The 18,873-nt window shown below is 29.0% G+C and overlaps 1 protein-coding gene across 2 annotated transcripts in view; it reads right to left on the bottom strand.

Annotated features, from left to right (window-relative positions):
• Positions 1 to 18,655, bottom strand: part of LOC103569561 (neurogenic locus Notch protein) — a 163,319-nt gene extending 144,664 nt beyond the window's left edge. For both annotated transcript variants that reach the window (XM_008546905.2, XM_008546906.2), the window contains exon 1: positions 18,148 to 18,655. In XM_008546905.2, coding sequence (XP_008545127.1) covers positions 18,148 to 18,241 — 94 coding nt within the window. In that variant the 5' untranslated portion in view covers positions 18,242 to 18,655. The remainder of the gene's footprint in view (positions 1 to 18,147) is intronic.
• Positions 18,656 to 18,873: the final 218 nt, after the last annotated feature.

The raw sequence follows: 18,873 nt of genomic DNA, 5'->3' as shown, positions 1-18,873 counted from the left end.
TACAAATCTACACCATAACTGTATACTTTCAACACATATACATACATATATTCATATACACATACATTGTATACATATACATATATAAAAATACATACACATGTATAAAACTAAACAGTAGAAAATGAAATGAAACATCTGCCAGTGGGTTGTGGCGACGGCTGACCTTTTTCATTTTCTTTCCCACTCTAAACACCACCACCTTGCACCACATTACACCCTACAAAATAGGCCCTTTCCGTTCTCTATATATACTACAATATCCCCTCTCAATTATAAAACATCCCTCCTTTTATGTTTTTTAAAAAATACTAACCAACATGAAAATATTTTTCTCTACTCTCGGACAAAAATATAATTATATTTTATTGAAGCTTTAACATATATATATATATATATATATATATATATATATATATATATATATATATATATATATATATATATATATATATATATAAATATATATATATAGATAGGTTGAAGATCGTGCGTGCTGGCATTCGAATCACTGATGAGCTTATATAGCGTCATCAAAAAATAAAAAAATAATACTGGTTGCGTGTGTGTGTGTGATATTATTATTATTGTTGAGAATAGGGAATTTTAATTTTTATTGCAATAATAATAAAATAAAAAAAAAAGTAATTTTGATGACTCTATCTGATCATTTAATTTATAAATATTATACTTATTAGCAATAAAAAGGTTATTTAGTAATTTATAAAACACTCAATTGAAATGACTATTGGATAATACGTGTAATGCTAATGTGTAATTTAATACTTAGAAAATTATACGGAGTATTAAAGGTACGGTTTGTAAGCGAGGTATGAATGTAATAATAAAATAAATTTAAAAAAAAAAAAAATAAAAAAATAACAGAATGCTATAAAAATAAAGCGGGTTAACAAGATCCACCAAGTCAAGTCAAGATCATAAATTTGAGGTAACAAGAGCCACGCGATTGATTTCTGCCGAAATGGTTTACGGTTTATTTGAAATTTTAAACGGACTGTATATTGGTTTTCTCTTTTACTCTTCTCGCTTATTCGATTTCTCTTATTACTTTTTTTTTTTTATTTTATTTTATTTTAACGTCGCTTTTGATTTTTTGCCCAACGGGCGCCCCATCACCTGGAATTACACGGCAAATTTAAAAGAAGCTGTTTTGTTTCCGGTTTACCCCGATAATTTCGATCGAGGCAATTTAAGTAGGAGAGAAATTTTAAAACCATCGATTGATAAATTGATTTATTTTTCGTTACAACACTAATCAATGTAAGCCAACAGATATTTGATATTTATGTCAGATAATGATTGATTTATGGCAAATAACTACTAATTTAATAAATAAATATATACCGTCAAAATTAAAAAAATGTATTAATTGTTTTTAATTTATAATTTATCTATAGATTTTTATTATGATTTTAAAAACGACTGTCAGGTTACTGACCTAGTAGTGTATATATACATATATATATATCACCAACAAACTACTACTGAAACATTTATATATTTTCTACAATTCTCCCACGTGAGTCTTGTCTCGAAGTAATTACGCGGACCTATAATTCGTAATTAATTTTAATTCTTGCAGGGGAAAACGACCGGCGGGACTTAATTTGCCGGCACATATATAAATATATATACATATATATTTATATATATGTATAACAACATCGTAGTTCCAACCACCATTTCAAGATAAATAAAAATACTACATATGTGAATACACTTGTTTTTATCTACGTGTGTATAATATCGCACGGTTTATTGTTTATTATCATTTTTTTTAATTTCTTAAGATAATTCAGTCACCGATTACATCATTGGATCATTATCACCGACGCATTGAAAACAGACTTCAATGAAAATTAATTTTTAAATACTTAAGATAGTACTATCGATACCACAAGTGTCAAATGTGTGGTTTGTGTAATTTGACTTCCGTAGTATTTATATTTGCCAACGCCGCGTAAAATAAAATGAGATAGAAGTATGCGTACAGTAACTCAAAATATCAAATCATGCGCAAACATCTATTGTACAAATTATTGGTTTCATATGTTTGTTTACTAAAATAACATGTTGCTTTGTGTATAACACTGATACCCCCACACACCGCATTTAATGCATGTTTAAATTTCCCGCCCATCATAAACTTTTTGGCGGCGTTGCCATATGTACGTAACATAACCCATTTTTCTTAATTATTTACTAATTACTCTTATCACAAGTTCTGAAGCTCAGATTATGATTAACCAAAATGTTCTAAACATTTTTTTTCTTTCCGTTGATACCACTTTCATTTAAATTTGAACGTCACTTTTAGTCAAATGAAATTATCGGTGATTCCCCATAAAAATTAATGGTTAAAGCAAACATTTTTCAATATTAATATCTTTTTTTCTGGTTCATTATCTTGTTATAATGTACCAATATGTCAAGTTTCATAAAATTCTGCACGTAAATTCTAAAATCGATCGTACTAGCTTAACAAATAATTCAAACAGATTTCTAGTTAAGTCGCGTAAAATAGATTTATATAAAAAAATAATTTACAAAAAATTAAAAGTTTAAGATAAAAATCTCGATGTTACATCGCTAAGAAATTATCTTAGCTAAAATCATGCTACCGAGTAGTAAAGAGCCTGTTGGTATCGATCTTTTCTTCGACCAAACGATCGAGCAGTAGTAGTATTATAGAGAACTTGCTCGACCTCCGATATACAATACTTTTAAGATCTTCTTTTTGCTTCTTTTCCGCTTGCTGTTTCTTCTTTACTCCCATTCTTACATATTCCCGGATCCTTCCAAGTATAAACTAAGACTCCTTTGTCCTCTTACCTACTTTTAACTTTTTTTTCTTTAAATTTATCTTGCCAACGTAAATTCCCATAGACTTTTTTATTAAATCCTTATTTTCTTTGTCATTAAATAAAATTCAAATCCATAAATTTTTTTTTCTCTTTAATAATCAGCTTTAATAGTTTAATTAACAAAAGGAAAATTGGATCCAGACCTGGACTCTTTATGTCACAAGACAACGAAAGATCCGATCATCGATGATGAAAATAATTTTAGAGTTTTTTTTAGAAATGATAAATTATACAAAAAGTATTTAAAAAAATTTCACTTATAGTTTTTTTAATTTTCTACATGTGCATATTTTTATAAAATTTTTTGAGTAACTGATTTGCTAAACAAAAAAATCCGAAAATTGCTAATTGTCTTTAAATTTCAAGATGATACTGGAATTAGCCGGCGCCTAGAAATTTTGGAATTGTTTTTTAGACAATAAATTATTGAAAAAATTGTACCTGTAGTTTTTTAAACTCTCTACAAGTGCATTTTTTTTTTTTTTTTTTTTTTTTTTTGTAATTTATTTGTTGAAAAAAATCCGAAAATTACTAATAGTCTGCTGACTTCAGGATCATAACTTCAAGATCATACTTTAAGTAAAAAAAAAAAGGTTTGGAGTAACAGAAAAATTGAACAAAGGTGGAAAGATGCAAATATAAGGTATAAAAAAAAGAAGATAAAATGTATGCAAAATTTGAAATGTAAAAAATTGACCTTAAAATCAATTATAATTTCAGATATTTTGATTTCTAAAATTTGAAAAAAATTCACCAGCATATTCTTTAGCGAATTTATTACAAAATTGGAAGCTGAGGTTATACGAATGAAAATGTCAAAAAATTTAATTGAAAAATGATCTTTTAAAAAATAAATTTTAAAATAATATTGAACTCGCCACAAAAAAAATTAATTTAAATAGTTTTATAAATTTTTTTATTATCGCAAGCATGAGGATCAATTTCAAATCAATGAATCGGAAGATGTTAAATTCATTCAAGTTTAATTTCTTAAAATTTCAAATCATGAAAGATTGAATAGATGACCGATAAAAATGAAAATATCTACAGGTACACGATTGAATTTGACTATAAGAAGGAAAAGGACAGTAAAATAATTTGGATAGACTCCTTTTCAATAAACTAGCAAATGAATAAAAACATTAAACATTGAGAAGAAAATTAAAAATATAAACGATAGTTAAAATTGTTTATGCGACTGTTTGGAAAATGCCGGGTGTCTTTTTCATTTTTTTCTGTTCTGTATAAATAACTTGTGTGTGGTATTGTGCAAACGTGTGTGTCAAGAGTTATGGGCGTGTGTTATGAGCACTGGAGAGTCCTTTTTTTAGTCCAGTGGCGGCGCGTATGTAGAATAGTTAAATGTACAGATATTCTGTTATGTTTTGTTGTACACATAGAGTAGCAGGGAACATCAAGTATCACCAAACACCGGAAACCAGGAGGTCTTTGGCATAAACTCAACCCCAACTCAACCCCTATTTAGGTTTCCCCTTACACCGACATAACTGTTATTCTCAACTCGTATTTACCCATCATACTGCCTATATATATATATACTTCAACAAAAAAATGTATAATTTAAAAAACTAAATAAATTGTTAAACTCAAAGGCAATTTAATAAAATTATATAGAAAGTTTAAGCAAAACAAAGAAATAAATAAATTTTTCAAAAGAAATAAAAGACATTGTTGTTTTAACCACGAAGAACAATGCCTCGAGGGAGTAGAAGAGAACGAGTTTGCAGGTTGAAAAGGTTGCTTGGACCGCGTAATTATGCAAAGGGACACTCTTCTAACCGCGAAGTTAATTAGTTCGGTTCGTAGATCCGCACGACTAAAAGTTATTTGAGGGAAGTCCGGAACGACATTGAAATTATTGCTTCGGAGATTCAATCTCCGGTGTAATATTCCTTGGCTGTACAAAAAATACCATCTTTCAAACTCAGTACTGAGTATAAAAAATAATTAAACCCGCAACGGCAAAAATAAAAAATAATAATAATAATAATTAAGTTTATTTTAAATAGTAAACATTAAAGCTACTTTAGACTCATATATAATCAATAGTAACGCCTACATATATTTTTTACTCTTCTATAAGAAGTTGACCCTAAATACCAACGCGTATTGTCGCAATCATCATCACCATTACCCACCGCAAATAAATATTATTTATATATTTTTTATTTTCTTTAAGTGTTTCAAATTATAAATTCATTCTATTAATTTTAGAAAGTATAATAAATATGTTTTAATAATATTAAATCAAATAAATTATTGATAATTAATTATTTAAAATTTATTTATTTAAAAATTTTAAGTAATTATTTTCTTAGTAAAAAAAAATTAAATAAATAAACAAATTTAAGATAAAGTTAAGAACAGGCGTGCGAATCGTCGTCGACTAGAAGTTACACCGTTAAAGGTCAGTTCAATGATTGCATAATTAGCAGTAGAGCGTATCCAATATTTTCTATTAATATATATATATATAGAAATATATATATTAGTATGTGTCTACAAATTTTTATGAATAAAATAGTATTTATAAAATATAAAATTTAATAAAATTTATGAATTCACACTGAAGTGCAATAAATAATACAAAATGTTGTAGTAAAATGTAAAAGCTCATTGAACTGAAGGTCATGAAATTCCAATCACTGTTTTCCCATCTCGAATGTCAACCCATACCACATTGAAAGGACTCTATATAGTCTATATCCTACTGTACAGAATATAAGCAAAGCTATATATACATACAATATGTATATTTGTTATATACCTGATGTACATAAAGAGGAAAACGTCGACGGCACGTCTCGCACCTGCCGTTGACCGAGAAGCAACACAAGAAAACAGTATTTCTCGCCTAACTTCTTTTTCATTCTCTTATTATTATCTTTTATGCTATACCATACTGTATTACACTATACTACACATACTATATATATATTAAATACATTACTATGTACCGCCTTTCCACTTTTTATTCTTATATACTTCAATTGAGTCCTTTTCTCAGTAACCAAACTATCATATTCTTGCTCAACAAGCTCATAAAAATATATATATATATATATATATATATATATATATATATATATATATATATATATATATATATATATATATATATATATGTTATAATTGTAGAAATTATTTTAAAAATTGTCGGTCATGAAACAAAACAATTTAATAAAATTGCATCGTATATTAATATACGGATTTCTGTTGATGCAGATCAGATTTCTGTTGATGCAGATGAGAAAGTATAAAAAAAAAGTTATAATTCAGCAGTCGTAGAAACCGTTCAATTTGAATTATAAATGACAAAGAAAATAAGAGTATATTAACTGTTAAAAATAATTTGAAAATTACTATACAAAAAAATTGAATATTTGAATTGTATTTTCAATAAAAAAAAAAGCTTGAAATTTAATAATTAAGCTAGTATTAGAAATTAAGAAACAAAAATACAAATTTTAATAAATATACTTAAAATGTATACTTATTTTTTTAATTTCCTAAGTAAGTGTTTAAGATTCAAAGTTGTATTGAATTCTACTATTTCTATTTCAAATTTCATTATTTTTGTTTGAAAATTCAAATGCTTGAACATGAAATTTCTGCGTGACGTGCTGCGCGTTCAGTAATCAAGTGTGTGTATAAAATATGTAATATAATATAGCACAATGTTAATAAAACATAATAATTTAATTTGATAATGCTTCAAATGTTAAAGTGCGATTCAACTTTGAAATATTTATTTAATTTCTACATCTTTAAACGTTTAATAAAAAAAAAAAATATAATTATTCGTTAAGAACAATACTTAATAAAAAAAAAATTTTATGATGTTTGTATCTTCTTAAAGAAATAATAATAATTTACAAAGTGTAAATTTTCCTTTTTTATAGTTACAAAGTTTAAAGTTATCAATAAACATTTTATAACTTTATATACCTAATATATCTTCAATTTTCATATAATCATACACTGTTAAAATAAACGTTTGAATTTTTATAACATTGTATATAACGCAATAAACACATACATTTCTGCTTGAAATTTAATTGCTAACTTCATTTGGAATTTAATCTACGGTTTTAAATTTTTAAATAAATAAATCTTTTTAAAAATTAAAAAAAAGTTGTTGAAAATTCAAAAATATGTATTTGAAAGTCCGAAACCTACATATATTTGAAAATTCAAAAAGATGTAGTTTAAATTCTATATGAAATTTGCGATGAAACTTCAAACACAAATGTATATGTTTATTGCATTATATACAATGTTTTGAAAATTCAAAAAATTTTTTTAACAGTGCACATAATAATTGTAGTAAAAATGACATCGTGTATCTATACTGTGACATCTTTCAAGTCTACTTCACTATCCAGTCATAAAGACATTTAAATTTGTTTTACTTTTAATAATTTTAGATATATATCAGTCACATGAAGTAAATTGAGACATTATATACGTTTTTTGGGTACATAAAAACATAAACGGTATACAAATTAGTGACAAAAGAGCTCCGTAATTATATTTAACATTTTAAAAAAGTATCATTAGAATTATAACGGTGTTTCATTTTTTTTAATTCCTTTGTTTCTTTTAAACTCAATGACTTATTTTATGGTGATAAAAAAAGCATTGTTTAAAATTGTAAGCTTTTAAATACTTGTGTAACATTATATTAGATTATTTAGATTTAAAAACTTGATATAATAATTATCCTGAGGCTTTCAAATATTAGAAAGTGAGAATTTTTATTATACTCGAGGATAATTTTTTATTGTTATGAATTATATTTTCTTAGGGTCATTCTGAGCAGTAATAAATTCCCAGGTTGTCTTGGACTTTTTTCGGACCCTTATAAATTTTTTTATCCTCTTCTATTGCACGGTCTCACTATTTATTTTATTTTATTTTTTTAAAACTCTCTTTCATTCTCACTCGCTCCATTCGACGACATTACGGGCAGGTACATCCTCAGGCTCATCGTGAGGTAATTACGGTAGCGTCTGGTGCAGTTTGCCGGTGAAGAATAATTAGGTACATGATAATGTCGAGCGATCAAACTTGTAACCAACCAACAACTTTTATAATCTATACTAAATCCCTCGGGGGTAATGGATCAAAAGTAGTTTCTCTATCTATCTTCTCTGTATATCTATACATTCTTATGCCAATACCGTCACGTAATTTCAGTTACGATCATCCTGGATAATCGGTATTTAAATTATATTTCAATTAGCACTAATTTTCTTTATCGGCATTTTAAAACCAAAAAATATTTCCAACTATTTTATAAAGAAATTAATTCATATAAAATTAAATATTTTCCTGAGAAAAAATTTTAAAAAGAATTTATATGCATACACTTGAAATTCCGCGTTGAATTTATAATAAAGGATCAACAAAATTGCACGTACGACCTTGGGAAGGAAATGCAAAGCCTTCAGGCGTCGATCGGTAAGGGCCCCCGATGTACCCTTTTCGCGAACCAGTCTTAGCTCGACCGCATACAACACACCCATATGTACCCATCTACATCCATAAAAGTTATACACAAAACATAAGTCTACTAACCGGTCTGAAAACACCCGATTGCGACCCCTTTAGCCGTAAGAGAGAGAAGCCTCAGACCCCAGGGCCTCGTCATGCTTCCGAGCCCTATCGAGAAACACCTGGCAATCGATAGTTTTCATACAAAGGACTTTAAACGGACGACAGGACACCCGGGAACTATTCCTTTAAAAGTCATACATCTATGCACACAACCTTATGCATGGATATATTTTTTATAAAAAAAAATAAAAAAACGTAAAATGTAACAAAGCAAAGGCAGAGAAGAGCATTTAAATATTTCTAGTCACGTAGTATTTAAAAAATAAAAAATAAAATTTAATTGGGAGTTATATGTTAAGTTGAAAATAAAGAAAATGATTATTGTGGATAAATAAAATAAAATTGCACACAAACAAATCAACATATGTACCACATAAACGAGTAGTTTCTCGTGTAGTTGCTTTAGCTTACAGTTCTGATAAAATCAAGATTTGTTATCCATTTTCTATGGCTAAGTCGGCACCCCAGTGGCTTTTATTCTATTTATTCACCTTTTTACTACTTCAAATATAACATAATACATATTTTTATATATATATATTCACATAAATATTCAAAATAAACGGATTATTTGTTTTGTACTTTAAATGCACTCCTAAAGTAGATAAAAAAAAATCATTTTAAATAAATAGAGATATATAAATGAAGATGAAGATGGAGACTGAGATAAAAATGAAAATGAAGATGAAGATGAAAAGAAATAATCAAAAAATGTATACTGAAGAAACGGATGTGGACATATCGGGTTACTCTTCTAAAGACACCACGTCTTTGCCGCATCCGTGTTATGTTATGTTATGTTGTATTATATATATATATATATATATATATATATATATATATATATATATATACTGACGAAAATTACACATAACAAAAAAACGAACAGAACAAGCGTACGATATTTCAATAATGATAAAAAATAAAATAAATATCCTTTGTATCCGCTTAAGGACACATTTTTTGAAAATACTCAGATGTTAAATGGCCCCAAAAATATACTGCGCAATAAAAATGTATACATACTAAACTACTTTCAAATAAATAAATAAAAGGAACGAACTGAATTGGTTATTGAATAGACCAATAGCGCAACGATTACTAAATAAACGGTCTACGAAAAATTAACATCATGATAACTATACAAATTATCTTAAAAGCTGTGTAAATAAAATAGCAGATTTTTGGTTGGTGAAAATATTTTTTTTTCGCTACTCAAAGTACCAATGAAATTTATCTGCCGAAATTTTTTTGACCAATAGAAAACTGAGGGTTATAGGTGTTTGAAAATTTTATCATAAGCATGTTAATGAATATTAATTAATAGATAAACAGACCAATAGACCCCTTATTTTAAATAATTATGGTAAATTTAGCATAATTTTAATTTTAAATAATAAGTAATTATTATTACATAATAAATTCATTAATGAATGAGAAATGAACGGCATATAATAATAATAATAATAATAATAATAATAATAATAATAATAATAATAATTACTTAGGTCTATTGTCTGTTAATTTAATTATATTTTAAATAAATTATGCAACTGATTAAACAATAAATCGACTTAAGTTGTATATATAAATGAATATATGATACATATATACGTATTATATAAAGTATATATAGAATATAGATTTATAACAGCATCAATAACATGAACAGTATCTTGATCTTACATTAGATTCAAGTCGCGTGGGCGAATAATGACAATCAGTGACAATTTTTAAACTATGATTTTTTTTCAACTTTATATCCTTCACTATATAATATATATATGTATATATAAGAATTATACATTAGACATTACTGAATCGATTGTATATATTAATGCCTACAATATTGAAAGATGATTTATTACACAGCCGGTTGAATTTATCCATACGCTAGTACAGTACACGATAAAAATACTAAACAAAAAAAAAAGTACTAAACAAAACGATTGAATATTTATGGGATAATCGAAACGAATGTTTTAAGAGTGGAGAAACGAATGAGAGGTTAAATTGCTTGCCGATTTTATGGGCCCGATCGATTGGCCAAGGTCTTCGACACGATAAAAAGGGATAGATGATTAAACTCTCTCGTTCTATCTTTTATTATTATTATTTTTAATTCTCTTATGTGTACTGTAATGTACATATGGGATATGTATATATTAAAGAGTATTGTACTGTACTAAGAGTTAATACAATTAATAAATCACTTGCGAGTTGTTAAAAGTTACGTCAAAGATGCTTGTAACGCCTTACATACGCAAAACTTTCGATTCTCGATCAATCGATGAGTCATTTATGTATATGTTAATAAAATATATGAGTAGAAGGTTTTTGATCCGTCTATTTTATTTTTATTTATTTAACGAGGCCCATCGTAAGCCAATGAATGTACGTGAAGGTCGGAACTTTTTTTACAGAATGAAAATAAAAAAAAAATGGAAAGTAAAAAATCTATTGGATTAGATCTTTGAAATGTTTCGCATGTCCTAGCATGTCAGCCGAAAATTGCAGGCCACCCCCAACTACCCCTTAAGGAGGTTCAAGCGAAACTAGTGAGTCAAAGTAGCTTGAATTTTTTTGTTTGCTAAATTCTTCTAATAGTTATAAAAATTTCTTATTTTAATTTATAATAACATAACGAATTCATAAATTAATAATTAATAGTTATTTAATTAAAGAAAGTAATGAAATGACTTGGTTATTTTTGACTCATATGGTTTTATAAAAAGATGCGGCAAAAGCGCATTCTAACTTCTTGAACATCGATATTCAAATTAAAGCGGGAAAAATTTATTTCTAATCTCGTCTCTCTTTTAATGTATTTCTATCTTTGTTTTTTCTCTCAGCTGCTTTCGCAACGTTGCCAAACCCTCAATAATATGTATCTCTGTCGATGAACGAGATTAAAAAATAAAGTTTAACTTGAATTATTTAAATAACTACAACGGTAACACTAATTTGCTAAAATCTTATCATATTCTAAAAATATTCAAGTTTATGACATGTGGTTTTTTATTTCTTAAGCTTGGGAGGTTAATAATGAAAAAAATCTAATAAGTCATGACGAAAGCTTGTCCGCCATAAGAGCCTGTGTATAAGAACTTTAAAAACGTCATTTTTAAATCTTTTTTTCTAAAAAACTAGACGGTGGATCATATTCAAATTTTGAGAATACATAGACAAAGTACTTATTTATATATATACTAAGTTTCAAATTTTAAAGTTGGAAAATCCTTTTTACATTAATTTCGGTCGACTTTCCTTAAGCAGTCAAATTACATAAATTTTTTTCATTTTCATTACGCAAAAAGTTCCGATCTTCAGGTACATGCCAATAACAGGGCAATAAGATATCCTAAAATCTGATAAACACAAACATATAACATATAATACCTATGATATAAAAGTAAGGTTCCTCAGTGGCGTTGGATAGAATATTAGCTGTTATCGGAGAACTAGTACATAAGAAGTCAATTAATTTCGTAATATGTTTAATAATAATATTGCAAATAGTTAACAATCTATGAAGTGAAGAAGATTGCGTAAAGTTTGATCTGGGAAAAGACGGATAAAAAATATTTTTCGACCTATTGGCTTGTTGATTAAACGATTAACCTTACAAACAAGTCTAATTTAGTTTATTATTTATTTTAATTAAAAGGGACATGATGCGTAAGAAAATCATATAATGGAAATTTTATTCATAAATTCTCTTGAATATAAATGTATCTTTATTACTTTCTTTCCAACTTGGAACATCATCTTTTATCTAACTTAAAGTCCATGGGAAGTCTCTTGCACAATTTCCGTAAAACCGTTATTTTATATTTTATTATTATAGTGATTCAGTAACGCGGAAATATACAATAGCGTTAATATAATTCGGTCATAGAGTGTACATATATTTTATATGCTTTATACTTTTATTTTTAATTTTAAAAAACTATTTTTCACGGAAAATTTATGAGTAAATATTTTTTTATTTTCAAATATTACTGAAGATCGAAACGTTTTTTGTGAAATATTTCGAATATAAATGCTGGTATGTCAGCAGAAAATCAGGCCACCCCCAACCTCCGGAAATACTCTTTAAGTCACCCTTTAGCAGTCGAATTATATAAATTTTTTTCATTTTCGTTGCGCAAAAAACATTTCGTTCAGGTACATATTTTTAAAAATTACTTTACATTCAAATAAATTTAAATATGCATTTATAAGAATCACCCATTCGCAGGATAAAATTATTATAATTTTTTTCAACAAATGTCGGATTTTATTCTAAAAATTCCAGGATAATTTCGAGTCAAAATTTTCTATCGTTTCGATCGGATATTTTAATTAAGAAAAAATTTAATTTAGATATCAACGCGGAGATAAAAGTGTCAATAAAACATAAAATTAAGAAAAAAGGTCGTTTAAAAAAAACAAAAAAGTAATACATGTTCCGTCGTGCAAGCATGTAATATGAGCCAACAGGCCGTGTCGGTAGTTGCAGTCACGGAACTCTTTGCCCTGGTGAGTGAACGCGTGAAAAATTAATTATCGCTCCATGAATTTCGCCATGTACTTGATGCAAAATGTCTTGTTTCCCTCCCACATATGCACCACACCTAAACTTACAAAACATTAAGCTAAATATTTTCCGTCCCTTCTCTCCCCTAAATAATTTAAAATGAAATAAGTTAAATAAATTGAGGTAAACTAAAACAGACCATTAGTTTGCTTACAAAGTACTTCCTGATAAAATAATTGAATTTAAAGATATTCCCATGTAATCAAGCATTGATTGATAAAATCACCCAGTACAGTGGAATTAAATTATTTACTTAACTTGCACAGCATCAAGTGCTTAAGCATCATACACCTCCTTTCACCATTTATCAATGATGAATTTAAAAAAGTAAAAGAAAAACTTAATGTAAGTAATACAACACGAGTTAAGTTGTGATTAATCGATAGGATACGTCGCATCATTGACCTCAAGGAATGAGAGAGAAGCCCTGCACTGTACGATTTATATCGTGTTGGATTAAATTACTCAGCTATAAAATCGTCAAATTTAATCCACATGTTTTCTTAAATATTCCCACAGTAGTTACTAAGACTTCTTATTCATGTATAACATAATCAATTAATATGAAAAAAAAAAAAATAATAAATATGAAAGTGAACCCATTTCTAGTAGAAACTACTTTAAGAATCTCAATTTGTGAATGATAAAAATTTTTAAACGGAAACAAAAATTATTAGTAACAAGTTGGAGTTAAAATGTCCCACGAGATCAAGGAATATAATCAGAAGGAATGTACAATATATCTGAGGATCTTAGTCTTGAAATCAGAGGATAGTTTGAGTTTATAAGGGGGCGCCGAGCTGTCCATAGTCTGACTGACGGCACAATCCTTGATCCTTTCGGTCGATACTCTTTTCTGATCGTCCAGTGGCGTCTGAGGCTAAAGTCAGTACACTGAGAGGACAAGCCCAGCAGTAACAGGAGTAACAGGAGTAGTTGCTGTAGGAGGAACAGATCAGACGATGCTGAACCAAAATAAGAAGAAGGAAGAAACATATCAAAGTATATCCAGAGTATCAGCATCAATAGCACGAGGAGGAAACTGGAGAGCAGGAGTTCTCCAATGGCTTGGATGTCAAGTATATTGCCAGATATCGAATAAGAATAAGAATAAATCGAATGAGATAAAGAGTCAGAAGAAGGCCAAGACTGAGACTGAGACTGTAGACTGGAGATTGGAGACTGAAAATAAGGAAAAGGAGATGTAGAAGAGGAAGATGAAGTAGAGGAGTTGGTAAGACATATCCCAGACGACGAGAGAATCGAAACGACAACGACGGATCGACGTGTGCCCACTCTGGTTGCCAGTGAAGGTCCTTAATTATGCGGTTTTACGCGGTCTTAGAAGGGGATAGAGGAGTACCCATCGGGAGATATCCAACTGTAGATTCTCTGAGTGAAAGACGCGGACAGACAGAATGAAAAACCGAGATTCAATGGATAAAGAATAAATAAGAGAGAAAACCAACGAATGAGAGACGAATGCATTATTCTTTCTCTTCGACTTCTTCTTCTTCTTCTTCTTCTTCTTCTTATCCAGCTCAAGCTCAAGCTCAAGCTCAGTATCCTTCACTTCAAGATGGACGAATACAAATGTATATATAAATAGATGTATATTGAAGGATAAGGAGAATGAGAGAGAATTAAAAATAAAGAGATAAAAGAAGAGAAGGGGGGTCATGCCAACCCTGGAAGATCTTGCCCTTTTAGTTAGCAGATGCCGCGAGATACCGGCTCTCTTTTACCTCTACACTCTTAACTTTTATCTCTACTTACGTATAATATCTACATATATATATACATAAAAACTACAAAAAATTATTATACACGAAATTAAAATTTAAAATGCCTTTATTAATATTTTACCCCACCGTAAGTGTAAAAATTCATTGAACTTGATTGACTGTGGCTTGTATTGACAAACATATATTTTATTATCGGCAAAGTAATATAAGTAGCTATTGTACTACATATATATTTGTATACGTGTACGTAATAGAGTAAGTAGAGGTACGATAGGATACGACCCGACCTGAGAATTATTAGGAACGGTTTAGAATTTAACTCAACAGGTATAACCGGTTGCTGTTATATTATGTTGATACCAATAAGAAAGCATCGTAAATTTCAAATTGATTTCAAGTCCACCTATATGGATAATATACCCTAGACGACTTAGCTATGGCTATTGCGGTATATGCTGCTGTTTATAACAACCGCCAACTACCGAGGATATCTACGCCCGTAGCTTTTACGACTCCATTCCTGTATTTAAATGGACTACAACTTACATACGTATAATTACTATTAAGATGATCTATCAGTAATTATTACTATACGCAACTAATTTATTATCCACTGCATGATAATTTTTTAAAATTTTATTGTTAACAAATCTATTATTATTTATTTAAATAAAACAGAACTTCTCACATTAAAATGAATAGCCGTTTTAGCAAGAGGAGAATATAATAAGTTTGTTTGGCAATAAAACTTGTAATTAAAATAATTTAAATCAATGAAGTAACAGAATAAAAGGCGACAGATATACTCATGCTCGTCATCATAATCATCTTTGATTCCGTGGCTCGTGTGAAAGCACAAAACTAGCTAACAAAGTTTATGCAGAGACAAAGTAAGAGAGTATCAGCAGCTAACATAGCAGCAATATGAGGGAATGAACGAGTGTAGTTTGCGAGTAGAGTTGAGGATCGGTTTCTAAGGAGAGAAGAGAAAGCCTGAGAACGTAACTGACGACGAAGAGCTAATCCACCGATCCCGTATTCAGAGTCTAGTGCACGGTTGTCTAATGTAAGTATATAAGTAAGAAAGATCTGCAGACCTCTCGGGAGCGGCTACCACAACGTAACCCATGACTCCTTCATTCTTTCTCCTCGTGTACCATGTGCACACATCACACACTACACCTAGACGGAATTCGCATACTCCATTTACTATTTGTCTCTCTCGCTCTCCTACGCTCTCTTATCTCGCATACATACATATACATACACACATATACGTATATATGTAATAGTAATAGTCTTTCTCTGAATGCACGAATTGCAATTAAATGATCTGGTTTTATAGTTCACGTACACATTTAAGTGCAATTTTGTTTAAAATTATTTTTACGGCTGAGATTCATCTAATTTATTTTTATTTTCTTTACGTTTTAGGTAAAAGCCTCTATACCCGCTCACTTTTCATTGGAGTGATCAAATCACTCAATATAAATTAATAAATAAAATTAAAAACCATATTTTTTTTTATAGTTATTTTTTGTAGTTTTAAGTATCAGAATAAAATTTTAGTTTTAAGAATAATCTTGATAATTAATTATTATTAATTTTTTAAATAAGATCCTTGAGTGTACCCATAGTCGCTCACTAAAAGTTGTCATGTACCATTACTCGATCAACACATGGCCCTATAGTCGCTCAAAGACAATATCAATTAAACTATCATAAGTTTATTGATTTGGACAAATAATTTATAAATTATATTACTTTATTCTTTCATAATATTAAATTTCATGAATTTTAAAAATATATTTAATAAGATATAGTTATAACAATTATTAAAAAATTTGACGTAACCTAAATTTAATCTAACGAACGAACGTTAAAGTAAAAAATGCCCGGTTATGCGCGATTTTGAAAACAGTCACTTAATTTAAATTTAAAATTTATTATAAAATAATTTGATACATAATATTTTAATATATTTAGATTCACAAATAATTATTTATCAATAACAATTTTTTTAGTGGAAATTTTTTTTTTTAAAAATTATAAAAAATGCATTAAACAGTTAAAGTGAGCAACTAATGGTACTGAGCAAGTATAGGGGCTTTTACCTTATAGATATATTTATTTTTTAAATATATAATCAACATTTCTTCAATACTGACATCCAGGTACGAGAATTACGTCACCAGATAAATGAAATTTTAAAAAATTTTGAATGCAATTAATAATTCAAAAACAAACTTCCTACGGAGGTATAATCTGTGAGGATCCTAAAAGATAAAAAATTATTTTTCAGTTTAAATTCTTGGAATATGATAAAATAAAGTTGAGTGTATATAGATATATATATATATATATTCATAGATAACAATGTTGTTTTATTAGAAACTAAAATAAATTTATTCGTGGTCATTTAAAAAAAAATCAACATGAGAATGTGTTGAGATTATTTTTTGGCATCCGGTCGAGAAGTGTCAGATCACGAAATGTCGAAGCAGAGACAGACTTTAGTTTACATTCGTGCTCGTACCAGAGGGAAAGACTGGCTTCCTAGAAAGTGGGGTTGGACACCTGTCCCTCAGTGATTATCAACTTGTGAGTATCACTTTCAAGACGCAGTTGAGAACCCCAATGGAAGATCCATTCTTACCCACGTGTATTATACATCTTTGTTATCACCTCCATCTCAAAATTAAATTTTTCAAACAACAAAAAATTCAAACTCATTAAAAAAAAAAAAAGACAAATTTAAAAATTATTCAAACAAATATGGACCATACGTAGTCTCAATGATTGCAGCCAAAATATTTTGAGCTCGGGAAAAATAAAATATATACAGGAAATGAAAATATATGAATTGTATAAAAAAAAATGTTAGGGTCGTATTGAATATGAAGAGGAAAGGAAGAGCAGAACCAGCAGCAGCCGGTCTTGTCAAGGACCCAATGTTTTTAGAAAAGTCCCTAACATGTAGGCCCAGCAATGTCGGACGCAACTGGGGAATACTAATGCCACCACACGGATAAATACACACGTTAAAACATTACCGTTGATATTTAATAATTAAATTGTCTGCAGATATTAATGTATTCATGTAATATAACATTTTCAGTGCTGGTTATTGATAGTATGTATAGAGCGCAAGCGTTTATTTGAATTAAAAACGGCGCCGGCGCCGTTTAAATAACCTGTTGCTTAGCAGCAGCGTCTGTCATTTTATATTTTAAAACAATTAATAATAAATTTAATTACTGTAAAAGCAAGTAGGTAATATTTATAATAAATCACTCACCAGACACAGGTGTTATTGAACTGGTGACGAAAATTATTAGGATAAATTTTATAAAAAATGATGACTTATAATCCAAATGATTTTGTCGCTCCATTTTAGATTTTTCCGATGGATTATTTATATTTTTTATCCACACAATAAAATAAATAAATTTTCACACACAAACACACATTCAACACACATATCAAGCCCCGGGCACACCGTGGCAACGTTTAGCTGCCTCACTATCCGTCATTTAACCACCAGGACCTCGACATTACGACAATAAATATTTTTAAGTTAAACTCGTTTTGTTAAGATTAAAAAAAAAGCTTTGAAAACAAATTCACTAGACACTGTTCGGTATTAAACACATTAATTAACACGTTTTAATTGTTTGTTTAATTATGGTACACTCGCGGTCCAGTTAATTTGATTATTTGTTTTTAAAAACTTGGCGGGTTTAATAAATAAATAAAGTTTTAAAAAAAGACAATGATCGCGAGGTAAAAATTGTATACGAGCACGACCGCGCACAAAACACGTCTGGGCATCTATTGTCCTTCAAACGCGGAGAAAGTAGTTCCCGGGTGCGCGCGCACCTGCTTTCAGACTGGCGTATTAATGCGCGCTTCAAAATGGCTGACAAGCGGGACCAATTGAACTACAGGAGCAAGAGAATTTTTAAATGGATACAGGGGAAATAAGGAGTTCGTCGGCTCACTCGTGGTTTCTCAATAGAATTAG

Source organism: Microplitis demolitor, chromosome 7 (assembly GCF_026212275.2).
Source record: "Microplitis demolitor isolate Queensland-Clemson2020A chromosome 7, iyMicDemo2.1a, whole genome shotgun sequence".
Lineage (NCBI taxonomy): Eukaryota > Metazoa > Arthropoda > Insecta > Hymenoptera > Braconidae > Microplitis > Microplitis demolitor.
Note: the sequence above shows the minus strand (reverse complement) of the source record. Positions and strands in the feature narration are given on the sequence as shown.